General features: G+C 41.7%; 1 protein-coding gene across 4 annotated transcripts in view; it reads right to left on the minus strand.

Annotated features, from left to right (window-relative positions):
• pitpnm3 (PITPNM family member 3) overlaps positions 1–27,626 on the minus strand; it is a 116,298-nt gene that overhangs the window by 11,074 nt on the left and 77,598 nt on the right. For all 4 annotated transcript variants that reach the window (XM_034292061.1, XM_034292060.1, XM_020049810.3 and 1 more), the window contains 8 exons: positions 26,339–26,470; positions 23,160–23,350; positions 20,620–20,777; positions 20,137–20,307; positions 9,020–9,211; positions 8,479–8,627; positions 6,358–6,474; positions 252–368 (listed from right to left, as the gene is read on the minus strand). In XM_034292061.1, coding sequence (XP_034147952.1) covers positions 252–368; positions 6,358–6,474; positions 8,479–8,627; positions 9,020–9,211; positions 20,137–20,307; positions 20,620–20,777; positions 23,160–23,350; positions 26,339–26,470 — 1,227 coding nt within the window. The remainder of the gene's footprint in view (positions 1–251; positions 369–6,357; positions 6,475–8,478; positions 8,628–9,019; positions 9,212–20,136; positions 20,308–20,619; positions 20,778–23,159; positions 23,351–26,338; positions 26,471–27,626) is intronic.

A 27,626-nucleotide genomic window follows, 5' to 3' on the forward strand; every position in this document is an offset into this window, starting at 1 on the left:
CCCGCATATGACCAGTAACTAAAAGGCTGCTAAAATCAATACATGAGCCGGCAAGGTGACAAATAAGTAATTCTGCCTCCAAGCCAAATAGTTGAGGCCCAATATGTCCATTCTCTGTTGGGGGGCTTTGGTTAGATGCAGAAGTCAAATTTGGACCTCAATTAGTGACTAGGTGAATTTAATATTTTAATCAAATTCACTTGATTGGCCTACAGGCTTTTCATTGGTGAAGCATGTTGTGTTGCGGTCACCTTTTCCCCAGTCAACGTCACCATGTCCAGGGGCCCATACATGAACCGACCAACCAGAGTCTGTGGCCCCTCCTCTGTGGAAATGACATCATTCACCCTGTGATTGTCAGTCACGTTCTGTGTGGGAAACACAAAGATTCGCTGTCACTTTTGTTTGGCTTTGTGTTGTTGCCAAATGGCACCCTCCTACCTGTAGGACACTGGTTTAGGACAGGACTTATACCCGAGTCCACGTTGTGTTCTATTAAGGGAATAGTGTGTTTAAAACATAGTGAAAAATAAAGTGAAACAGGGTATTTGTCTTTCATGGCATTATTCATCACTCTTCCATAGACAGTACTTCAGATATTGGCAGTAGGAAATTGGATGTTAAAGGAAGGATGATAACAGTCTGTTTCCCATATTTCCCTGTTTTGATATGATGCATCATGTTAGAGATTTGAGGTGAAGGAGTCTCAGAAAAACTGTGTACTACCACATAGAAATTGTAGCCAGGCATCATTTTGAAGATTTTAGTCAAATCATTAAGCCTGGCTACACTATCTGTGTTACAAAATCCTCTTCATTAAGAATGGCTACATAATCTGTGTGAGTTACTCTCCATTAGACCTGGCTACATAATCTGTGTGGTTCTAGTTACTCTCCATTAGGCCTGGATACATAATCTTTGTCATTGTAGTTACTCTCCATTAGGCCTGGCTACATTATATGTGTGGTTGTAGAGTAGTTACTTTCCATTAGGATTGGCTACATTATCTTTGTAGTTGTAGTTACACTCCATTAGGCCTGGCTATATTATCTGTGTGGTTGTAGTTACTCTCCATTATGCCTGGTTATGGTACTTTATCTGCATGGTTGTAGTTTCTCCATTAGGTCTGGCTACATTATCTGTGTGGTTGTACAGTAGTTACTTTCCATTAGGATTGGCTACATTATCTTTGTAGTTGTAGTTACTCTCCATTAGGCCTGGCTATATTATCTGTGTGGTTGTAGTTACTCTCCATTAGGCCTGGTTATGGTACTTTATCTGTGTGGTTGTAGATACTCTTCATTAGGCCTGGCTACATTAACTGTGTGGTTGTACTTACTCTCCATTAGGCCTGGCTACATTATCTGTGAGGTTGTAGTTACTGTGGCAGACTGTAGCAGCAGAGATGTGTCACAAATGGCAACTTAGTTCATATGTCATGCACTACTGATCATGGCCCATGTGGTCAAAAGTGCACAACATAGGGAATAGTGTACCATCTAAGTAAGGCAACAAATCTCATTAGGATTTAATGGGAAATGAAAGCAGAGGAGTTGGCTATCGGGCTCTGTGATACCATGCTGTTACCTCAGTCATTACCTCAGTGAACGCCAGAGGTGGTTTGTGATAAAAAAGACATTGGTGTCGATTGACTGGATACCTTCAGGAACATGTTAAAGGCCATTTATAAGGGTTGCGGTTCAGTAGTGTCCCGTAAATTATGCAATGAACATTGTAATGCCATTAATGATTCACTATAAATATACAATCGTTTTACCAAATGGCAAATTGTTTTTGTGCATCAACTGCCACATAAACAAGCTGTAACTGTTGAGGTCTCATAATACTCTTAATACTACGGTAAGCTTCATAAGCCTAGTTTTATCACCCTGACTTATGTGTTGTGTTTCTGCTCCTTGAATAGTGGGACCCCGGTGCCTAATGGACCTAAATTAAAGTATTTATCATCTAATGAGGCAAATAAACATTTCCAGACACAAAGCAATTTGCACGTTGATTAAGTTGGTCAATTATTTATTCTCATCTGAGAAATGCTGACGCAGTTGTATCTCAGCATGCAGTTGACTCACATGTAAAATGTACGCATGCATGCACCTGCAACACACACACACACACCCACACAAACACACACACAATCCAACCTGAACTCACAGCTAAGAGCACTTGAAAATCAAGTACTATATTGTAAACAGTGGTGGCCTGGCTGCAGACACACACACGTACACACGCAAACTTCTACATGCTCGAACAACACTGGTACGGTCTTCTTACTGTGAATAGACTGAAAGGCCAGATGGAATCCACTATCTGTCAACATTTCTCTGCTACAGGTCACTGACAAATCTCCCAGCTTGAAAGCCTGTCTCATGGGAAAATAGCTAAACATTTCGCTATCACACCAGGTTAGCAGTAAGTTCAACTCTCCCTCAGACACACACTAGCACGCATACACTCATTCACACAGTCAACCATACACACGCATACACACAGTGACAAACACACGCAAACAAGCACCGAGTGGAGTTTATGGGGAGAGTTGGAGAGGCAGACTCCTATTTTACAGCAGTTTTCAGGAAGTGGCATTGCTCTCAGCGTGGTGGCCCTCTCCATCAGTGACAAAAAGCCCCTTACTAGAAAGGGGCCTGAAGTCCCAGTGTTATCAATGGCATCCAGGGCTTTCTATATAATATCATTATTCCCTGGATGACCTGGCAGAGCCCAGAAGCCTATACACTGTAATAGGAGACTGTACGGCCACACTCAGTATAAATGAATGTAAAATTGGTTATTAAACTGAAGGCCTGCTGGCCAAATCTGGCCCATACATCAATAAAGAATCAAGTACGAACATTAATACGAAATAAAATAAATCCCCCCAAAATGTGATATTCAGTGCCAGCATGAGCCCTTACTCACTATTCTCCCATGGTAGAATCTGTTTTCCTGTAGTCCCGCCAATTAAGTCTCAAAAAATATCACCCAGTGCACCAATTCCAGCCAATCTGAACAACTAACAGGGACAGTCTGCCTGCCTGTCACCACTGCCACAAAGTGTGCAATGGACTAATAGGTGGTCAGTTGAACACAACACGGTCTCAATTATTATGGTTACCATTAACTTTATCCGTTCTACATGCTGCAGGGAGTAGCATGTATGCAAAAGCAAGTTGCCTTTCTCTGTGATTGCCACCACAAGACATTTTTAATCTAATTTTTTGAGTGACATCTTAAATTATTTGCCTGGCTTTATAGGAGAGGAGTTAAAGATATATATTTAAATGATTGACAAATTATAGTGCTTTTCCTAATAAAAAGGTTTCTTCTCCTATTTAAGCCCTATAAAACTGCTTGATTTCCCTACACAACGCAATGAGTCATTATCAGCACAGATTACTCCTAATCACTCCTCATTTGCCTTAACACGATTTTGATGACTTTCATCTCCCCACATAGGTGATGCAACGAGTTATGGGATTGTTCTATTCCGATGTGCGGAGGAAAAAATATGAAATGATAAAGAAATGCAAAACAGAAACAGAATGTGGTGCTGGTCCCGAGATAAGCTATGAATCATGTTATAACACCTTTAGGTAGAATAATCCCATTCAAAATATTTTTCACTTCAGAAATCAGTGTTAGTCCTGAGGGGTGGGGGGTTTATGGGGTAATAACATGCATGGATGAAGTGAAGGTAGGTAAGGAGCACTTCTTCCGGTCTCATCCATGGCAACATTGTTCACCTTTATCTATAATTGCACAATCTTTACAGTACTCAATTGAAAATTTACTTTTAACACTTTAATCGACAATTTAATAGAAGGCATTTACTTCACTGATATGTTGATGCCCAACAATTAGGATAGGACAGGTAGCTACTTGAAGGGGCTATTTCAAGCTGTGCATTTAACCAAAGTTCAATGGTATTTAGGTGATGTACTACAAGCTGCTCTTCCTTCCACATGGTGGCTGGAGCAGAATATGTAAGACAGTCCAAAAATAAAACCAATCATCAGCTTCTTTAAATTTGGGGGAGAACAAGTATTTGATATACTGCCAATTTTGCAGGTTTTCCTACTTACAAAGCATGTAGAGGTCTGGTATTTGTATCATAGGTACACTTCAACTGTGAGAGACGGAATCTAAAACGAAAATCCAGAAAATCACATTGAATTGTAAATAATTAATTTGCATTTTATTGCATGACACCTTTTATTTGATCACCTACCAACCAGTAAGAATTCCGTCTCTCACAGACCTGTTAGTTTTTCTTTAAGAAGCCCTCCTGTTCTCCACTCATTACCTGTAATAACTGAACCTGTTTGAACTTGTTACCTGTATAAAAGACACCTGTCCACACACTCAATCAAACAGACTCCAACCTCTCCACAATGGCCAAGACCAGAGAGCTGTGTAAGGACATCAGGGATAAAATTGTAGACCTGCATAAGGCTGGGTTACAGGACAATAGGCAAGCAGCTTGGTGCGAAGGCAACAACTGTTGCCGCAATTATTAGTAAATGGAAGAAATTCAAGATGATTCAATCTCCCTCGGTCTGGGGCTCCATGCAAGATCTCACCCCTTGGGGCATCAATGATCATTAGGAAGGTGAGGGATCTGCCCAGAACTACACGGCAGGACCTGGTCAATGACCTGAAGAGAGCTGGGACCACAGTCTCAAAGAAAACCATTAGTAACACACTACGCTGTCATGGATTAAAATCCTGCAGCGCGCAAGGTCCCCCTGCTCAAGCCAGCGCATGTCCAGGCCCGTCTGAAGTTTGCCAATGACCATCTGGATGATCCAGAGGAGGAATGGAAGAAGGTCATGTGGTCTGATGAGACAAAAATAGAGCTTTTTGGTCTAAACTCCACTCGCCGTGTTTGGAGGAAGAAGAAGGATGAGTACAACCCCAAGAACACCATCCCAACAGTGAAGCATGGAGGTGGAAACATCGTTCTTTGGGGATGCTTTTCTGCAAAGGGGACAGAACGACTGCACCGTATTGAGGGGAGGATAGATGGGGCCATATATCGTGAGATCTTGGCCAACAACCTCCTTCCCTAAGTAAGAGCATTGAAGATGTGTTGTGGCTGGGTCTTCCAGCATGACAATGACCCGAAACTCACAGCCAGGGATACTAAGGACTGGCTCCGTAAGAAGCATCTCAAGGTCCTGGAGTGGCCTAGCCAGTCTCCTGACCTGAACCCAATAGAAAATCTTTGGAGGGAGCTGAAAGTCTGTATTGCCCAGCGACAGCCCTGAAACCGGAAGGATCTGGAGAAGGTCTGTATGGAGGAGTGGGCCAAAATCCCTGCTGCAGTGTGTGCAAACCTGGTCAAGAACGACAGGAAACGTAGGATCTCTGTAATTGCAAACAAAGGTTTGTGTACCAAATATTAAGTTATTCTTTTCTGATGTATCAAACACTTATGTCATACAATAAAATGCCGACTTCTACATGCTTTGTAAGTGGGAAAACCTTAAAAAATCAGCAGTGTATCAAACACTTGTTCTCCCCACTGTAATTTCAGTTTGCCTTTAAAGAACAGAAACATATTTGTTGTTATATCATTTATCATTTGAATATAGTTGGGCAAAATGGATGGCCCAGAAATAGATTGGAATCTTCCAGCTTGGCAGTGGACATGTCTTTTATGCTGGGGTATCAGGTAATTGTGTTGTCGTGCTTGAATCAATGATCCAAGGTGAAACAGTGGGTCTATTGTTGGACATTCAAGTCTCAGCCCACACACTGACACACAAGCAACGATGACCAAGACCAGTAGCTCTCTGCCCATTCAGCTGTGGTGGTATTTTTAGTTCAGCTGGAGACCAAGGCTATTGAAGCAGAAATTCTTAAAGCTGTAAAATGAGGTGTGAAGCTAACGTAAAGTGTGTGTGTAAAAATGTGTGTGCGTGTACTTGTGAGTGTGCTTGTAAGCATGTGTCAAAGTGTCGGTGTGCATGTGTGGTCATTGTGTATGCACAAACGTTCTTATCACTTTGCCTCAAACATGGTACATTAGCTTGAGATTAAAATATATAATATTGGAACATCTTGAGCAGATTTCAGCTAGTGTTTTGATTAAATATTCATTGGGTTTTCTTCATACAGGGATTTAACTTCACTACTTAGCTGCTCAGGCTCTAACGGCTTGCTACAGTACAAAAACAAAAATAAGGGTCCTGGCACAAACCCGTTTTGGTTCCAGGGAGAGCCTTTTATTCCAGGGAGAGCTGAAGCACACATTTGGGATCTTTATTTGCTGAGAGTGTAAGGTTCTGTCAAAGTGTTCCCTTACTTCCCATGAATAGATCATGTCGGTCTCCTCACCCTCAGTTTGACCGGGGTCCTCCTGCGAAGCCACTTCTCCCGTGGGCTGGAGGGAGAGAAGAGGGCTGAATCCCTCCTGTCGGCTTCCTGGGCCTTCACACTGTCGCATCGCATGAGCTGCATGAACACACACACACACACAAGATAATATGCAAGAACACACACACACGGACACACACACACACACACACACACACACAGTCCAGATGAATCCACTGCCAGCCTTGTCCAAATAGCCTTCTCTATAGAACATTTACTCCTCTCTTAGGGACTTGATGCACATATACTGTACCAGTGGAGGGATACACACTAGACGGTCAGACTATACAGACAAAACAATGTACCATAACAATGGAGGGATACACACTAGACGGTCAGACTATACAGACAAAACAATGTACCATAACAGTGGAGGGATACACACTAGACTATCAGACTATACAGACAAAACAATGTACCATAACAGTGGAGGGATACACACTAGACTATCAGACTATACAGACAAAACAATGTACCATAACAGTGGAGGGATACACACTAGACGGTCAGACTATACAGACAAAACAATGTACCATAACAGTGGAGGGATACACACTAGACTGCCAGAAAAACAATAACATGGAATACTCATCATGTAATGCTTTACTATACTTAAGAGCTAATTAAACTAGGATCTTCAGGCAAACACATTCCCAGCTGCTAAAAGGAGCCCATTTGTTAAGAGGAACATTGACAGGCCAGAGGATGACATTTTAGGGGATGACAGACTAGAGGATAACAGGCTAGTAGATGACAGGTTAGAGGATGGATAACTATTGAGTGAACTACAAGACATGTACAAAAAAAAGAATATCTTTAACCTAATTAATATGTAGCTGGGGCACACTGAAACAGTCCAGCTAATGATGTGAGATCACGATGGGAATTCGTTAATATAAATGTATACATTTAAGGTTGAACTTATAAACAAGAAAGGATTTTGAATAGTTAATTGATTTCACTTAATTCAAACTAGACCAGCTATTAAGTATGGTAGAGTGAGAGACTGAACTCCCTGGACCATAAGCTCCCTAGGTATGGATTTCCATAATGTGATATGGATTGGAGTTGAAACCCACTGATCCAAGATAACCATGAATCAGTTTATTAGCATCCCAGCAGGGGCAGATAACACTAATTATTTCCTGAGTCATTTCTGATTCCTGTCAAGTCGCTCTCCCTAACCAATAACAATAGCCAATATCATTGGTGCATGCCAATTGTAACTAATTGTCTATCTAGTCTCATGGGGAATACATGTCCCCATATTAGTTTACATTCCGATAGTATCTAATATCCTATCTAGGCCCATTAGTATACATGTCCCCCTATTAGTTTACATCCCAATAGTATCTAATATTCTATCTAGTCCCATTAGTATACATGTCCCCCTATTAGTGTACATCCCAATAGTATCTTATATTCTATCTAGTTCCATTAGTATACATGTCCCCCTATTAGTTTACATCCCAATAGTATCTAATATTCTATCTAGTCCCATTAGTATACATGTCCCCCTAATAGTTTACATCCCAATAGTATCTAATATTCTATCTAGTCCCATCAGTATACATGTCCCCCTTTTCACACTGCATTGTTCTTAGCCCCAGTGTATGTTAGCCCCAGGCGTAGACTGGCCCTCTGTTGGTTTAGCCTGTGTTCACATCAGAATTTGTTAACCCTGGGCTAAGGTTAAACCCAAGGCTAAGGTGCAGTGTGACCACACCTAATAGGTTCTAACAAGACAAATTGCTTGGTTCACTTTACTTTCTCTTTAAGTGTCTAGGGACACCACAAGCAGACACACACACCTTTTACATCCAAATAATTCAAGCATATACAACAGAAACACACACATGTATGCATGCAAGAACACACATACACAAAACCATAATTAACATTAAACCATGCCAACTTCCATGTGAGTGTAGGGAGATCAGAATGTAACACAAAGCTTCGACTAAAATACACATACCTTCATAGCCTGTCCATAACAACCAGACTGGTTTACCTATACAATTACATTGCATTCCTCTCTATGTGTTGTATGCACACGCAAATCTGCAAAAAACACACACCTACCTGTCGCAGCACAAATGCAGCTACATCAGTGGACTCCCAGTAGGAGGCATGGAAGAGGTGAGGCAGAGCCACTGTGGGGAAGGAGGTCAAGACATCTGGACAGTACAGAGCATAGTCCATCCTCTTAGAGCCCCACCAACTACTGGAAACTGAGTCACACACACACGCACGCGGGCGCACACACACACACGCACGCACGCGCACACACACACACACACACAAAAGGACCACAATTACCATAGGCCTATCAAGATAATGAGGTGTTGTTGAGGTTATTATAAGTGATTTGTGGGTAGTAATGGTATTATACAGCCACCACTGTGTTACCAATAAGTATGTTAATCTGAGGTCATAATTGGAGAGGCTTCAGTCATTCTGGGTCTGTCTACCCAACGTACATAATTCATTAAATAATGTGTGAAGCACAGGCACAATGGGCCTTTTTATTCTGATCACTAATAAACACGCTACCTCCCTCTCTCCACCACTCTCTCCCTCGAATTCTGACGTTCCTCTTTATTTTCTTCTCTCTCCCACTTACTGTTGGCGATGGTGCTACTCATCCGGCCCACTGAGCAGACAGACGTCTCACTGTCCAGGCTGGTCACACTGGCCCGGCGCCCTGCTCCTTCCTTCTCACTGCTGTCTGTGTCCGGAGCAGGGGGCACAGCCAGGGCACCAGGACTGGCCTCGGCCTCCAGGAAAACCTCAGGGTGGCTCTGGATACTGTCAGCTAGAATGGGATGGGGGGGTTTGTGTCACTCGTTGCGGCAGTTAAGAAAACCTAGCCGACCAATAAGATGAGGGAGTATGCTTAACACTAACGTTCAAAAGTTTGGGGTCACTTGTAAGAAAAGCAAATTTTTCATCCATTAAAATAACATCAAATAGACCAGAAATACAGTGCAGACATTGTTAATGCAAAGGAGCTATTGCATCTGGAAACTGATGAATGATCTTTTTTTAAGTAATATCTACATAGGTGTGCAGAGGCCCGTTATCAGCAACCATCACTTCTGTGTTCCAATGTTTAGTTCGAGAAACAGATACCTCACAGGTCCTCAACTGACAACTGTTCATGTAACACAGGTTTTATAAGTTATATTTTATATTTATTGATTGAGTGGCCCAACAAGTGACCACTCAATTAGTTCAATGACAAATGTACAGTATGTTGAATGAAAAAAGAAACAAATGTGGACAACCTACTAAGCTCACATCATTTCCTAAACAACATCTCAAAAATTGTACAGAAAAATATTCTAAGCATGTAATGTTGAAAAATGCTATCTTAATGAAAATCTTTCCTCTTACAATGCTTTGCATATTTTCACCAGAAATAGTAATAGGCTGCTCTGTCTATTTTCCATTTTACTAGATGTGATTGTAACACCTCATTATTATTTTGTCTGTGGTATCGCTGGGGCTTAGTTCTGATTGGTGCAGTTCAATGGGACACGGGTGTGTTTCTGATTGTAACGAAAGGCTGTTCCGTAGACTGTATAAACACATCCATATTGTTTCAGCTCTGGTTACACTATGACTTGCCTTGTGTACATGAACCAACATGAAATTCCTGGATACAGCTCTTAGATGTGGTATATTGTAACCAATGCAACAGCACAGTAAAAAGTTATATGCTGTAATACCCATGGGGAATTTTTTAAGAATAATTGAACTTTTTTACATCTTAATGTCAGATGGTTACTTACTCTGAAAATAGTCCATTAACCAGCAGAAAACAAATTATGATAAGTGAATGCATACTAACTACATTCTTCCACTAGACGATATAGTCCAGACAACATCTGGGGGTTAGATCTTGTTATGTTGCCACAGACATTCATTCAGTTTTTTGCATAGTTGCTATGTAAAAAAGACTGGTCAGAGGAGGCTGTCGTGCACACTGGCTAATGCTTGTTTTACTTGCTGTCTTGCTGAGCTCAGTCAAGTAAAACAAACAAACTAAAACGCCTAGCTGAATTTTTGTACATTTTAGATGTTCTGCTGGCATTAACTGATCTGTAAATTTCACACCGTTTACTCATGGTTGCCAACTACTGCCTGGCTTGATCACATTTCAAAAGTGAAACTAATCTTCCAAGTTCAAAGAGTTTAACTTAACCCCATAAATTCAGATTTACCCCTGCAGTACAAATGTAATTGTTAGGGTTGAAACAATAGGAAATAACGTGCCAATAGATAAATACAATAAATAGATTCACAGTAACATGCTGATGCTGAACAACACTTAGCTGTGATTGGTCATATATCACAGCCCTCATGCCTTATTGCTTACTTATACCACAGATTTCAGCCAATTAGCATTTTGGATTCAAACCACCAATTACAGTGTATATAAAAAGTCTACACACCCCTGTTAAAATGCCAGGTTCTTGAGATGTAAAAGAATGAGACAAATTTAAATCATGTCAGAACTTTTTCCACCATTAATGTGACCGATATCGTGAACAATTCAATTGAAAAACAAACTGAAATCTTTGAGGGGGAAAAATAAAAAAGTCACAATAACCTGGTTGCATAAGTGTGCACACCCTCAAATTAATACTTTGTTGAAGCACCTCTTGATTTTATAACAACTCTCAGTCTTTTTGGGTAGGAGTCTATTAGCATGGCATATCTTGACGTGACAATATTTGCCCACTCTTCTTTGCAAAAGCACTCTAAATCTGTCAGATTGCTAGGACATCTCCTGTGCACAGCCCTCTTCAGATCACCCCATTGATGTTCAATTGGATTCAGGTGTGGTCTCTGGCTGGGCCATTCCAAAACGTTAATCTTCTTCTGGTGAAGCCATGCTTTTGTGGATTTGGGTGTGTGCTTTGGGTCGTTGTCCTGCTGAAAGGTGAACTTCCTCTTCATGTTCTGCTTTCTAATGGACACCTGAAGGTTTTGTGCCAAAATTGCCTGGAATTTGGAACTGTTCATATTTCCCTCTACCCTGACTAAGGCCCCGGTTCCAGCTGAAGAAAAACAGCTTCAAAGCATGATGCTGCCACCACCATGCTTCACTGTGGGTATGGTGTTCTCTGGGTGATGTGCAGTGTTGTTTTTGCGCCAAACATACCTTTTGGAATTATCGCCAAAAAGTTCAAACTTGGTTTCTTCAGACCATAACACATTGTCCCATGTGCATTTTGGAGACTTGATGTTTGTTTTTGCAAACTTCAGCCGGGCTTGGATGTTTTTCTTTGTAAGAAAAGGCATCCGTCTTGCCACCCTCCCAATTACCCATTCATATGAAGAATATGGGAGATGTCACATGTAGCACACAGCCAGTACTTGCCAGAAATTTCTGCAGTTCCTTTAATGTTGCTGTAGGCCTCTTGGAAGCCTCCCTGACCAGTTTTCTTCTTGTCTTTTCATCAATTTTGGAAGGACACCCGGTACTTGGTAATGGCCATATTTTCTCCACTTGATGATGACTGTCTTCACTGTGTTCCATGGTATATGTAATGCTTTGGAAATTATTTTGTACCCTTCTCCTGACTGATATCTTTCAACAATGAGATCCCTCTGATGCTTTGGTAGCTCTCTGCGGACCATGGCTTTTGCTCTGAGATCCAACTAAGAAAATGTCAGGAAAATCCTACTAGAACAACTGAATATTATTTGTGATTAATCAGTCACTTTAAATGATGGCAGGTGTGTAATGACTTCTATTAAACATGAGTTTGAATGTGATTGGTTAATTCTGAACACAGCCACATCCCCAGTTGTAAGAGGGTGTGCACACTTATGCAACCCGGTTATTGTAAGGTTTTTATTTTTCATTATTCCCCCTCGAAAATGTCAGTTTGTTTTTCAATTGAATTGTTCACATTATAGGTTCATTTAAGAAACAGCCACAATCTGTTGTCTGTCAGTCCTTAACATCTAAGGCATTTACCAAGGATTAGATACTGTCTCATTACATGACCAGCAATGTATCATTGATTGTCGGTTCCTCTGAAAGAGCTCATTTGAATTTGTTTATGCTATGCTGAGCAAGACAATGAAGGTCTGTTTGTGAATCCTTCTTTGAGATTGAAAATGCCAACAACAGTGACACAAGGAGCATTTTACGTTCTACCTTCATATTGTGGGGATTTTTGGAACGAGGTTAGGCTAAAATATACAACTGGGGTTAGATATAGGATTACAAGATAGGGTTTGTATGATTACTGTTAGCTAGCATTGCTGAAAGACACAGATGTGAATAGTGTACATCCCTGTTTGATGACATGTTTCTCAGCAGGCTATCACGACCTCTCCATGTTGAACCAGTGCATTCATCAGCAGCCAGGTATTTCCTCATTATATTTTGACAGGGAGCAGCAGAACAGAGAGGGGCAGACGATTTCTGTAATGGGGATTATCTCCTATGTGACTATATCTGAATGCAAAAGAGGTTGTACTGCTTCCCCACCTCTATTGGTCAGATAGAGGACTCCCTAAGAAGGAGTGCACATAACACATCTCTGTGATTCTGTCCATGTACTTGGTTGCGCATGTACAGTATTTATGTTCATGAATGTGTAGTATACTTTATATGCCAATATTGATGTGCTTGCACGTCTGGATATTTTTTATTTGAAACAATCTATCTGGCCGGTCTCTAAAGGCTTCCTATCATTATGCACTTCATTCCAGCAAGGTTAAAACCCTTTGTGTTTTCCACCCTGACCTTTAACAGGGAATTTAAACAAAGCATCGGAGGCTCTTCCACGTTATCTGGCTGTCAGTCTAATTTTGCAGGTCTGTAGGGAAGTGAAAGTCGCAGCAGAATACCAATTCCTGGACACTTCACCAGGCAGGCATGAGGGGGAATCAGGTGGAGCTAATACAGGCCTGCTCTGGTTGTGGCCAAGGAAACTCTGGCCTTTTAATGTCATGGATTCTCCCCATATGTCTTCCAAATACAGGAGAAACAACCAGAGTACTCCATTATGGTCTCCATGAGAGGGAAATTAGTTCTATTGTATGTCAATTAGTGTGAAATATGAGGCTGAGGTGACAGTATTTATTTTATACACACACATGCACAAAGGCATACACACTCACACACGCATACATGCACACACACACTTACACAAAGTCACACGCAAACACACACACACACAGACCCAGACCCACCCAATCATCTGCTATCTTTAATCAGCCCTGTTCCATACTCGCAGTGGAGCCGTCATCCTCTTTTACTCTCTAGTGGGCTTTGTGTTTCACAGCACACTGCACACAGACAGGCAACACTGACAGTGACACACTCTGTTGAGAGAGAAAAACAACACATACACACACTGTGTGCTGAGCAGGAAACAGAGGGTGAGAGACAGACTCAGAGAGAGAAAAAGACAGATGAGAGAAAAACAAAATCACTGTCTCAAAAAATAAACAAAATGTTTGAAAGACAAAAGGTGAGCGTGAGAAAGAAAATGATAAAGAGTGAGAGAGTGAACCTGGAGAATAATTGGGAAATGGGTGGGTGACAGAATTTGTGAGGGGGCGATGTTTGATATAGGAGCCATGAGGGTTGGGAAGGACAGAGGGTTGAGGCCCCGGAGAACCATGAGATAAACACCAGAGCATCACTATCATTATTAAAATAAAGGGGTTGAGGACCAATAGAACCAGCAGATAGGGACCATAACACCACGGTCATATAATAGAGGGTATGAGGCACCAGTGTCCGCAGGGGTTAAGAGAATAAAAGCACCCAGGTTGTGGTTAGTAGCAGACAGGAGGAGATTTTCAAATACCAAGAGGAAAAGGCATGATTATACTGTGGCCTTGAAATGTCTCTTCACTACAGGCTGGCTTTTAAGGCAGTGTGTGTGTGTGTGTGTGTGCGGGGGTGCGTGTGTGTTGGGTGCTAACAGAATATAGTGAAAGGACAGAACTTTCCCTGTGTGATATGAAAGCCATAACTCCATACAGAGTTAAGAATTGACAGTCCCAGAGCATTAGCTATTTATCTATGACAGTTACACATGATCATCATTCACATTTAGCCCAAAGTTCAGTCAGTAGAAATAAAATCCAAACAGAAAACAATTTGCACCTGTACTACCATACATCACAGCAATGCCTTCACACAGAGGATCCGGTAAATTGATGGTAAACTTGTACCGGCAGCTGGATTTGGTTCCTTCTCCAGGCCACCACTGCAAAAACTAATCATCAAATTATGGCACCATAGGTAATGAGTGGTGTGTGTTTGTGTCTGTGTGTGTGCAAGGATAGATAAACTAGAACATTTAAGCTGCAAACAATGCTGTGTGGGGTTCAGCATTCATCTATCTTGTTTAGGACCAAAAAGATCTAGGTTTAAATGTATGAAATACCTGAAAAGTAACACTTTTGTGATGAGTGAAACATTTTTCAATAGATTCACTTAATCAGGAATTAATGGTTTTTCCTGTCCATTGGCCAAGTTGAACAATCCTTTCTAAATCAAACCTTGTGATATAATCGTGTACACTCAGTGACACTGATCAACAAATACTGTCATCTGGCTGGTAAGCCGTCACCTTGTGGCCAAACTGAATTTCCTTGCACATCAAAGCGTAATACAGTTTTAGATTTTTATACTAACTGTTATTATAATGATTATTGGTGTCTGATTTATATGCATTCATCTGCTAAACCACACCCATGTAAATGTTTAACAGACAAAATTCAAAATGTCCAAAAATCCAATATGTCTTATCAGCACAACTTTTCCTTGATGTCATGTACATATCTACCATGTTCTCACAAGGACTGTCAGTAACCCAAGGTGAGTGAAGTGAGCACAATAAGTGCCTTGTTATAGCGCCACCTTGAGGCCAATTTACATTGCGTCGCATGGCAGGGTGTCGCCTCTGGGCCCTTGCCATCATGCAAGTTTGGGCCATTTTTGGCTGTACCAACTTTTGCAAGTGGAAAGAATATGTATTATAATAATATGATAAATAAAAATGAACAGAAGCAGGCAAGCCTAGTTCGGCCGGCCCCCAATTAGAAGGGATGAGTGTTGTTGACCTCGCTGGATTCGAACCAGGGCCTCCCATGTGACTGGCTGTGTCTTCAACCTCTATGTCACTAAGCCATAAGTGTGCAGAGTGTCGTGACATTAGATCATTTTGTAACGCATTAACACTGCGCCCAGTTTTATTATTTAGACAGACACCATTAAGCATTGTGTTGAATTGACGAATGTTTCTTATTAAGTTTACTTCCACAACAAATAGAATCTATGAACTATGAGCTTTTGCCACTGGCTGTTTGAACAGCTTATTAGCCAGTAATAGGCTAACTAGTATCTACTAACTTAATACTTGGAATAGTCATTAGAACTGAGCAATTTCTAGCAAGATTAACTTTACACCGCCCAAGCTATTTAATTTCATGGCACAACAACGTACCTTTTTCTTTCATTTGTGAATGACTGTAATGCCTATGCGGGAGTAAGGAACCAGGCGCAGGCAGAAGGTGGTCCATTTCGACTTTTTTAATTAAACAAATACCAAGCACAACCAAACACCAAAAGAAAGGGGCTGACGGATGCATTCATCGATCAATCTGTAACATACATCTGACGGCAACACACACGACAACATAAAACAACTATGATCCACCAATGTGGGGAGCAGAGGGGAAACATTTAAACACATACTAATGAGATGATAGGGACCTGGTGTGAATGATGAAGGGCGTGACACGAAACAAGTCCAGGATGCGTTCGTATGTGATGGGAACTGAACGGTGGCACTGCTGCTCACCGTACCGTGACAACGACATTGATACAATAATTATCAAGAAAGGTGACGATAACTAAGAGAAACGATGAGAGAATCGTGGAAGTAAAAAAAAATAATGCAGTGGTTCACAATAGATTTGAACCACAGTCTTTAACCATAACGCCATGGCATTACGCATTTCACCAGTCGCTAAACACTATTCAGCATTGTGTTAAATACTGACTAATGTTTCTTATTAAGTTTACCTCCATCAGAAATAGCGTCTATGAGCTGTTAGCTTTTGCCACTGGCCGTTCGAACATCTTATTAGCCTGTAATAGGCTTACTGGTATGTACTAACTTCTTAGGAATAATCATAAGAATTGAGCAATTGCTAGGGAGACTGAAGATGAACTTTTCCATGCCAGAAACAGTCACAATATAACCGTATACAATTTCAGGTTCAATAGGGAATAATTCACAATGCGTACTTTGCTTTGCCGGCGAGGAGATACGAATTCGGGACCTATTGTTCACAAGTCCGCTTCTCTAACCACTACGCTATTTGACAAGAGGTAATCAGTCAGTCAGTCACTCACTCACAGTAAGAGACATTCGCGGTCTGGCAAAAAAACTACTGAACAACATTCTTACATGGTAACGGGGGAACAGAAAGTAAAACAGAGGGCTGAACACACTCCCCTGGGGGCCCATTGTTAAGAGACATTGAGGAGGATGAATTGTTGTTATCAATTCTCACAGCCTGAGGTCCGCCCATCAGAAAGTCTATCAGAGGTGTATAGAGACCCAGCGCTTGGAGCTTGGCGACGGTCAATGAACAGCATTCATACATAGGCGTTCCTGTTCTGTAGGTGCTGTGAGTTGGAAATTACACTCTCTGTGGGTCTGTCATAGCAGAAGGTGAGTGGATCCGTTTGAATCTGCCGTTGAGCCATGAAAAGCACTTCATGATGTCATGGGTGAGTGTGACGGGGTGATAGTCATTTAAGGCATGTTACGTTGGTGTTCTTGGTTTTCTTCAGGGACAAGTTGAAGAAGTCTGTAAAGTTGCCCATCAACTTGCAGGCAACTGCTCTAAAGCCGCAATTAAGGACGCCATATGGAACAGTGGCTTTGTGAGAGCGTTCACTCTTTTTATAGTGTCCCTCATGTCAGCCTGGGTGAGCGAGACCACCTTGTCGTCTTGAGCAGCAAGGGCTTTTCTGGATGGCTCAGTGATGTTTGCATTGCGGCTTTATTAAAAGTTGCTCCAAGCATTTCCCCCTTTTCAATTTTGGGATTTTCTAGGTGGGATAAAAACATGTATCTATCTCCGTACGTAGGTTTTTCTCATCAATTCAAATGCTGCTAACCCTTGCTCACTGAATTATCCTTAAATACATGTCATCTACTCGTCATGCCTCAAATTCAGTTGAAATCTCACCGGCGTTGTCACCTTTGGCGTAGAGCCTTTAGCAACGTATCTTTGTTTGGCTTCCCAAGAACCCAGGAGCCGGGTGACATTTTTACACATTTCCACCAGGTAGCCACTGGATTACCCAGACTGACCGTAGCTGTTTGAGATGTAGCGTCTCTCCATCTAACCACACCAACAACATGATTAATCGGTAAGCAGAGCCTGATAGTACATGTATGATGTTTTGGCCTATCTTAAAAAGCTAGTTCACTGTATTTCTTTTTACACAGATTAGTTAATGCAATGACCAGCTACAGTACACAGAGTAGGTAACAACAACAAATGCAGGCAGCTATAGTACCAGTCAAACGTTCACTTGAATAGGTGTGTACAAACGCTTGTCTAGTCCCATATACAAACACACTACATTGGCTGGATGACAATAGATTTGCAAGTACAGCTCTGACCTGGAGAAAAGGTTACTGAAAGTTCAGCCGTGTCCTGGATTCACAGTGGTTGGTAACATCTATGGCTAAGTTTTTTCGCTGTTAATGTGGGACAAGAAAGTTACATGGCTATTCATGAGGATTTAGAGGCAATAAAACAAAAAAAATAATACATTATCCATTATCCATTATTGGCCCCTATTGGGGTTCATTTCTTGGTAGGTGATTATGATGACACTTAACTAATATAAAATGTGAACATTATTAAGATTTGTTGTCGAGTTTACGGGCACATTTAAGCGAACATAGAGTGTCTTTAGGACATTTGGTAGGGAGAAATCAGATGGCATCCATTTGCCTGTGAGTTCTGTGCTGGCATTTAGTCCTTAGCCATTTCATAACAAGTTGGTTACGGACTTATAGCTTGAATTGTTATTTCCATTATTTTTCCATTTATTGTGACAGACTGTAGCAGTGTGGCATTCAACGTGTTTGGTTTACAGCTAATCTCATACTATTCTACAGATTTCGAGGCTCAGAGAATAGTTTGTTGTTTTAAAAGACAATTTGTGATGTTGGACAAACAAACAAATGCTATCTGGATGGGGGACCTTAAAGCTTGGTGTCCCTTGCATCATGGAGGGGTGGCGGCACTGCGTTTAGCTCTGTGTAAGCTGTGTCAGAGTGGGAAACACTTCTGTAGCATGAAGCAGCTTAAAGTTGACCCCATGGACAGAATCATAGCTAGTCATTCCTTTGTAATTCAGAATTTATATTGATGTCATGTTATGAAGGATGTAATTCACAGTGTAATATACAGCCTTGTCTTTCTCCCCAGATTTATCTTAAAAGGGGCAGGGGCAGAAGGAGGCAAAGACATAGTATAAGTGAGTCTCAATGTCCCATGAGGTGGATAAAATCATTCTTAACATAAATCTGGGCTTCATTGAAGAGTGGAAAAGCGAGCCAACTTTCCTCCCCCTTTATCCCAGATGGAATCCCTGTACTACTTAGTACCAACTGTACCTAGTCACATATATCTAACCCAGTACTAACAAATAAACACATCTGACAATGAACCATCCTTCTGAAGAAGTATCCTATTAACCCTAAACCTAACCTTTAACCTAATCTTTAACCTAGCCCTCAGCCAAATGTTTTACCTCAACCCTATATCTAATCCTCAACCCTATACCTAATGCTCAACCCTATACCTAATCCTAACTCAAACCCCAGTTTTAACCCTAATATTAACAATAATGTAACTGTAACCTTACTCATAAGCTAAAAAACGCCTTTTAGCCCATTCAAGCAGAAATTCCAATTTGGACCATTTGGTCCCCACCCAGACAGTAAATCCTGTACACACCCAGACATACAAATACAGACACACACAACCGTGATCAGTATCTGATCCTCAGAGAAGTACGCGTTCAGTCCAAAGGTGTCATAACAAACTAGACAACAAATGAATTTATCTTTTCATATGCCAGTATTTCTTTAAGACAAAAAGACAGTGGTGTTCAACATTGTGAATGTGTTTAATAATATAATAATGTGAGGTTCTGTTTTGTTCTGTTTGGTTTGGGCCTTGTGTTTCGGAATGTAGCCTGTCCTTTTTGTTCTGATTGCTTTCTCCAGTTTGTAATTTGCTCTCGTTAGCTCCCTATTTGGTCTGCCCAGTTTCGTTCAGCCGTTGTTGAGTTATTGTGTGTCTTGCCTGCTGTTGTGTGTGGTTCTGCCTGCTTGCCTGCCATGTTATTGTATTCCCGCCATTTTGTTGTGTTTTGCCTGTCCTAGTTTCCTTATTAAATCTGTGATTGTCCTATATCTCTGCGCGTGGCGTCCTGTCCCAAAACCATTACAAATAAATCCTAGCATCAGTTCTGCCTTTTTCATTACAAACCAACCCACTTAGAATTCCCTTAATGTTTCACACTGACTTTGAAATGCAAAAACCAAAAGATGAGGAACATCACACAACAATACAATTACAAGTGATAACAGACAAAACAAGCATTCCATTTGCTTCAGAAATACATGATTTTCTAGGCTACGTTTCCTTTGAACTCACCTAGGAGTGTGGAGCGTCCATCGCCCATTGGGTAGCGCTGATAGCGTGGCATGGGAAAGGGGGGTAGCTTATGGAAAAGAGGCTCCAGCAGAGGTTCCAGTCTTGAAGCAGAGGGATCCGAGGGGTAGAACAAGTTGAATATCTGGGTGCAGGCTGGACGGAGGTGACTCACTGAAGGACACAGGACAACAAATAGGTAGAGCAGTGGGCACTTAGCCTGAGATGAAACGGCATGCATACAAAATGTGAGATCATTGGGAAGGGCCAGCCGTATCTATATATAGTATCTGTGGTCTGAAGAGTCTGGATTTACTACATTATGTATTGGGGTTCACAAGTACATTTTGCATGATTGTTTATTTGGTCCTTGAAAGGGGTGGCGGTACATTACGGGAAAGTTGTTGCATCAGCGTCTGTCCAGACACAGAGGTGTCTGAGATACGTGGATTGTGTGTGTGCATGTGTGTTTTTCACAACACCTACCCTGGACTGTGGGCAGTACCGTGCGTCTCATTGCCAGCACCAGGCCCAGTGGACAGCCCAGCAGAAAACACTGAGAAACCTCAAAGTCAAACTTCCCTGGGTTCAACATCAGACTACTACTGCTGCCAGGACGCAGGTCCACTCCGTCCTGCATCAGACTGGGAAAAGGAGTGAAGTTAACAGGAAAGAGGTGTGGAAGGAGAGGGCCATGAAACAGAAGAGGGAAGTGGATAAATAACATCTACACATGTTTGAATCTCTGCTGAGTATAATGGATTTGTAGTCCACTGTGTTTGGATAATGGATTTGTAGTCCACTGTGTTTGTCCTTTAGGCAGGTGAAAGGACTGGTTGATACATTTATCTGGAGGAGAAGACCGGGTCCTGGGCGGACCATCCCGAACTACTCGTTTCTCACTCCAGGTGAATAGTGAGTGGGATGCTGGGTGTTTGAAAAGCCAAGCTGGCCTCACAACTACTGCCTAAGATCCTCCAGAAACTGGGGCTGTGTATGACCTCTTGACCTTCCTGGTCGACCAACACTATCAGTCTGGATGCTACGTCCAGCATTGGAGTTAAGGATTATGGTCAAATCTATCTACCATTGCTAGCTGCTCTCTTTGTCTTTTCAACACCTGTGTCCTACTGGCCTTCCACCAATCCACCCCTTTCTGTTGGAGTCTGAATGCCACAGGTTATCTGTCAGCCTCGTTGTCACTGCCAATGTTTCATTAGCAAAAGAAAGAAAAAGAAACTGAACAGAAAGAGCAGAGAGAGAGGGATAACTAAAGATATAGATATAGGATAAAGACTGACAGATCAAAATGGCAACATATACACTGTCGCTGAGTGTTAGCACTGCCAAATGAGTAAAAGGCTTTTGTTCATACCAGAGTGTCTACCGTGAAATCCCTTGGTTGAGGTGAAAGTGTGAGCAGGTTTCCCAACGGACCCCTATAAGAGGACTGATGCCTGGGAATCACAGCGCTAATAAGAGCGTGAATGAGCAGAGCCCTGTGACTAGGCTGGGACGCTCCGATGGGGAGAGCAGAGGCTGGGAGGCTCTTTAATCATCATCCACCATTTTCAACATTGCTGAGCTGACAGGGGTTTAATGAAGAGAATAACAAGCGGTGGAGAAGACCAGAATAGATGTGTCACCATGGACACACTGTGGAACCATGCTGTATGAAGTAGTCAAATCTCTGAAAGATTAAAGTTCAGTGCAGGAGTCTAAGGCACTGCCCCACAGAACAGCAGCATCGTTGCAATCAGGAGTTGGCGTACAGAAAATGCCAGGGAGTCTCGTAGAGGGCGGTGAGAATTGGCTCAGCGGGGTCTGGGGCAGCAGGCCAGGGGCTGCTAAAACAAGGCGTGTTTATAATCACGAACTGGGCATCAGTGGCAAAAATAAATATGTAAACCTACTTTAAGGTGCTCTGCTTGTTGTATCTAGGTTGCCAGGGAACTGAAGTGTGTATTTCGGAATTAGAACACTGGTTGCTTGGGGCCGATAAGTGGTGATGATTAACTTCCCATTCACCAAACTATAGCTAGTACCCCTAAGTGGTCAGTGTCATATGCAGAATAGGCTATTATTAGCCCAGAACAGGCAGACAAACAGTTTGACAGTGGTTAATTCCATACAGACCTAGCTGGGGGCCAGATCTCTACAGTACAGCCTTGCACACCTCACTAAACTGAAAGGGATTGACAAGCACTCACACACACATCATTTGATGATGATGAATATTGAATACATGTCTGGAAGAAATATATTGTAAAATGAATATACTAGGGAATTGTGAGTACTGGCCCTTATTTTCACTCTTGTTTACTGTTGGTAAATCAACATTTTTATTTTGTTTAGTTACAGAGAAAACTGGTTGTCTCATTTGGTTGTCTCATCTTGCTGCCATCAATTGCCGTAGATGCATTGTGTCCAACAACGCTATAAAAAGTTCTAAAACACTCCAAATTCATACCAGAATCCCATTCAATTATAAAATGCTCTAAAACACTCCAAATCCATACCAATAATCCGATTCAATAATAAAATGCTCCAAAACTCTCCAAAATCATACCAGAATCCCATTCAACTACAAAATGTTCAAAAACACTCCAAATCCGTAATGGAATCCCATTCAACTATAAAATGCTCTAAAACACTCCAAATCCATAACAGAATCCCATTCTGCACTAACTATAATTGTTATCATTCATTTTAGGCCCAATAAACCGATGGCATTCTATTTTTCTCCACCCTATGACAAGATGGGTAGCAATTGCTGAATTTCAGCTGGACAACAGCCCTGCCTGAGTAGAATGACATGACTTATTATTATTATATTATATTATTATACAAATTATTCCCTATTTTTTATGCCAATTAAAAAGATACAGTATATGCACAGAAGAGTGGAAATAAGCACACACGACAAATCAGTGAAACTCCCCCTTAAATAGGGAAAAGGGAGAGTAAAGAATCTTAGGTTAAGGTTGTGGTTCAGTGCCCGTCAGTGTGTCGTCTGTCCACAGTACCTGCTGAAGAAGCTGTGTTGTCCAGTGGATGTGTCATCAAACGAGTCACTCTGCTTCCTGCCCAGAGGCTGTCTGCCCTGGCTGTGGCCATCGCCGGGCAGGGCCGAGATATCAATGTTGCTCTTACTCAGCCTCTTACTGGAGTTGAGACCCAGGCTGGGGCTGGGACAGGGGCTGTCTTCAGGGTTATCCTGTGTGACAGCAAGAGAGCGTGGGAGAATTTTTTTTTCAAGTTCACTCACACATGAATACTGTACAGGGTACTGTACATAAGTGAGCATCTGATTGTTAATTCCTCTGTCATCAGAGAGGAGAATGCATATTTGTATTGTATTTAAATACTTATATTCTTATAGTATATTGTATTTTTCAAATGATGTTACCGAATCAAGCAGTTGTATCTTCTATGAGTAATACAGTGGGGAGAACAAGTATTTGATACACTGCCGATTTTGCAGGTTTTCCTACTAACAAAGCATGTAGAGGTCTGTCATTTTTATCATAGGTACACTTCCAACTGTGAGAGATGGAATTTAAAACAAAAATCCAGAAAATCCCATTGTATTTTAAATAATTAATTTGCATTCTATTGCATGACATAAGTATTTGATCACCTACCAACTAGTAAGAATTCCAGCTCTCACAGACCTGTTTTTCTTTAAGAAGCCCTCCTGTTCTCCACTCATTACCTGTTTTAACTGCACCTGTTTGAACTTGTTACCTGTATAAAAGACACCTGTCCACACACTCAATCAAACAGACTCCAACCTCTCCACAATGGCCAAGACCAGAGAGCTGTGTAAGGGCATCAGGGATAAAATTGTAGACCTGCACAAGGCTGGGATGGGCTGGGTCTTCAAGCATGACAACCACCCGAAACACAAAGCCCCTTAGTTGCCCTACTAAGGAGTGGCTCCGTAAGAAGCATCTCAAGGGTCCTGGAGTGGCCTAGCCAGTCTCCAGACCTGAACCCAATAGAAAATCTTTGGAGGGAGCTGAAAGTCTGTATTGCCCAGCGACAGCCTCGAAACCTGAAGGATCTGGAGAAGGTCTGTATGGAGGAGTGGGCCAAAATCCCTGCTGCAGTGTGTGCAAACCTGGTCAAGAACTACAGGAAACGTATGATCTCTGTAATTGCAAACAAAGGTTTCTGTACCAAATATTAGGTTCTGCTTTTCTGATGTATCAAATACTTATGTCATGCAATAAAATGCAAATTAATTACATAAAAATCATACAATTATTTTAGATTTCGTCACTCACAGTTGAAGAGTACCTATGATACAAATTACAGGAAAACCTACAAAATCGGCAGTGTATCAAATACTTGTTCTCCCCACTGTATATCTATAAAGAAATAAATAAACACTCTAGTGTACCCCAAAAAACCCCCAGAAATATAGCAGTCTGTGTATTTGTGTATTTTCATGCATGCCAATATGTTCCATCATGCGTTTCAATATTCAAGCTGTCTTTCCTTTCAAGTCGGTCATTTTGGTACAGCACATTATGGGGCATGCACTGTCACCACCTGCACACGTCAATTCACAATACATAAACGCCTTTCAATACATTATCGCCTTTCAGTACATTATCGCTCGAGTCCGACAGGAATGCCATCGTCCCCGGATGATGTAATACTGGTTTGGCACTCAGCACTCTTCAGCTCCTCATCGGACTGAACGGAAGGTCTCACTTTTCTAAAGAACCAGCATTTTATAACTTGGAGAAGATTCACTGCCAACTTTACGGCATAAGCATGCCCACTGAGGGAGGGTGTACCCCGTTGGCACTAACACTGTGTTAACTAAAGGCAATCAGAAAGATCCTCAGCTAGAACCAGTTGGCGAAGGGTTGGACCAAGTCTTTTATCATGAACCACCGATCCCTTAGTGAGTAGCGCTTTGGCCACACTTTTTCTGCCCGTCCCGTTGGTGTGCGAGACGTGCTCCAGAATGCCATATCTTACATGAACACCTCCTCGGTTTCCTCAACTTCAGCTTTGTCCAGATATGTGGCATTGTGAAGATCTTGATCTCTTCTCTGAGCTTGTGATATTCTTGTCGTGGGTCAGGTGACTGGTCCAATGGAGGGACATACAGCTGCTGTTTAGATGACCGACAGTGATCCCAACAAGCTTCCTCAGTGGGCGCGGATGCCCTGTGTGTTGGTGACTCAATAAGGGGAGGAAGGTCTGTGACACACAGCACATAATTAACTTGATGTGATCGCTCCTAGCGATTTACCTATTGCTAAGGCAGATCCAATTGTTGGACGAGAATATACTGAATCAACATGACTGCTGTTGAGACATGGCACAAAATAATAGCTGGGCCAAAATCAACAGTTTTGTACACTAAGAAGAAGAAAGAAAGCACTGGTGAGTACTGCAATGGCAGATTACCTGGAAGGCCAAGAACAACCTATACAGCGCATGACCAAAGAATGCTTACCGTCATGAAGACGATCAAACAAACAAGTGTCCGCGCTCTCCAGGAGGTAGGCATGGTTGTGTCACCCACTACCATCTGCAGAACACTCCAGCAGACTCCTCTGCAATTAGGATGAATTCTGAAGTGTACAGAAATGGTCTGCACAGATATAACCTAATGCCTCTAAACTCATTGGACTGCACTTCTGCAGTCACTTCTGCAGCAGGACAATGATCCCAAACACATAACTACTGCGACCAAGCAGTGTTTCAGGGACCAGGTCACCTGGTCTGAATCCTTTTAAGCATGTCCTTCACATATCAAACATTGAAAGCAAAAGGCCTCAGAAACTAGCAGGAACTGAAAATGGCTGCTGTACAGCCCTGTCAGAGCAAAAACACAAGTAGCACCACTGAGTGTCTTCCAGAACATGTGTGAGTGTGTTAACTGAATTGTAGTCAATCATGTAATCAGTGACTTAATCAGTTATGGAGTCAGTCATATAATCAGTGATGGAATCAGTCACATAATCAATGATCGAATCAGTCACGGAATCAGTGATGGAATCAGTCACATAATCAGTCATGGAATCAGTCACATAATCAGTTATGGAATCAGTCATTGAATCAGTCACATAATCAGTCATGGAATCAGTCATGGAATCAATCATGGAATCAATCATGGAATCAGTCATGGAATCAATCACGGAATCAGTCATGTAATCAGCCATGGAATCAGTCATGTTACCTTGAGGCTCTCAGTGCTGTTGTCTCTGCTGCTGCTTGGGCTGCTCTGCTGTCTCTGGCTGCTGCCGCTGCTACTGAAACACAGGGCGTCAAAGCAGAGCACCCCGCCCACACAGTCACCCATCAGACACACCTGGAGAGGAACACACACACACACACACACAGTCAAACACACACAAGCAAGGACACACACCGTTAAAAACCATCACTCCACAAGTGTCGGCAGGTTTGGGCTCGTTGTTTAGGACATTTCTCTTTAAAGATTCAGTGCAGTCAAAACCTTTATTTACAAAAAGAACACTCTGTATTTATGAAAATTACAATAATGCCACATCTTTTTTGTGTAAGCAAAGAAATCACACAGGGTGTGATTCAACATCCTGCTAGTCTAATGGTTGACAGGATTGTGAAAACAATTTCTCTGAATGTGTGCAGTGTGTCAAATCTGAGGGTGTGTTGTGGTGCGTTGTTCGGACCTATTGCTTCATGCCTTTGTTTGTCATTGGAAATGAGAATTGGTTCTCAACTGATCTGGTTAAATAACATTAAAATGTGATTATTTTTGCAGATGCTCTAATCCAGATCAACTCAGTAGTGAGTACATACATTCTTTTGTACTGGCCACTTGGCATGGAAATAATCCCACCCATGGTTTATACACAGATTTAAGCTTATGCATGACTGAAAAATTACAAAAAGGGAATTATCATAATTTTCGCAATTATACAATTACAAAGACAGCATGGGGTCTTTTGTACCTGACGTCCTGACTAATTGACTAAACAAATATCCAAGAAGGAGCAGTTTATATAGTATAGTATGTATAGTATTAGCATGTCAGTACAGAAGGAGCAGTTTATATAGTATAGTATGTATAGTATTAGCATGTCAGTACAGAAGGAGCAGTTTATATAGTATAGTATGTATAGTATTAGCATGTCAGTACAGAAGGAGCAGTTTATATAGTATAGTATGTATAGTATTAGCATGTCAGTACAGAAGGAGCAGTTTATATAGTATAGTATGTATAGTATTAGCATGTCAGTACAGAAGGAGTAGTTTATATAGTATAGTATGTATAGTATTAGCATGTCAGTACAGAAGATTACCCACTCCTGCCTAACTGAATCATCCCTTTGCATGGAAATATTTGGATACCATTAAATGAACTGGACTCCAATGTTGAATTTGGCATGGGAGGTCAGGCCTAGAATGCAGCAGATCTCTCTATCACTCTGTCCCCTTCTCCTATCGTGTTCCTTACAGTATGACTCATCTCCGGTGAGTCA

Source organism: Esox lucius, chromosome 1 (assembly GCF_011004845.1).
Source record: "Esox lucius isolate fEsoLuc1 chromosome 1, fEsoLuc1.pri, whole genome shotgun sequence".
Taxonomy (NCBI): Eukaryota; Metazoa; Chordata; class Actinopteri; order Esociformes; family Esocidae; genus Esox; species Esox lucius.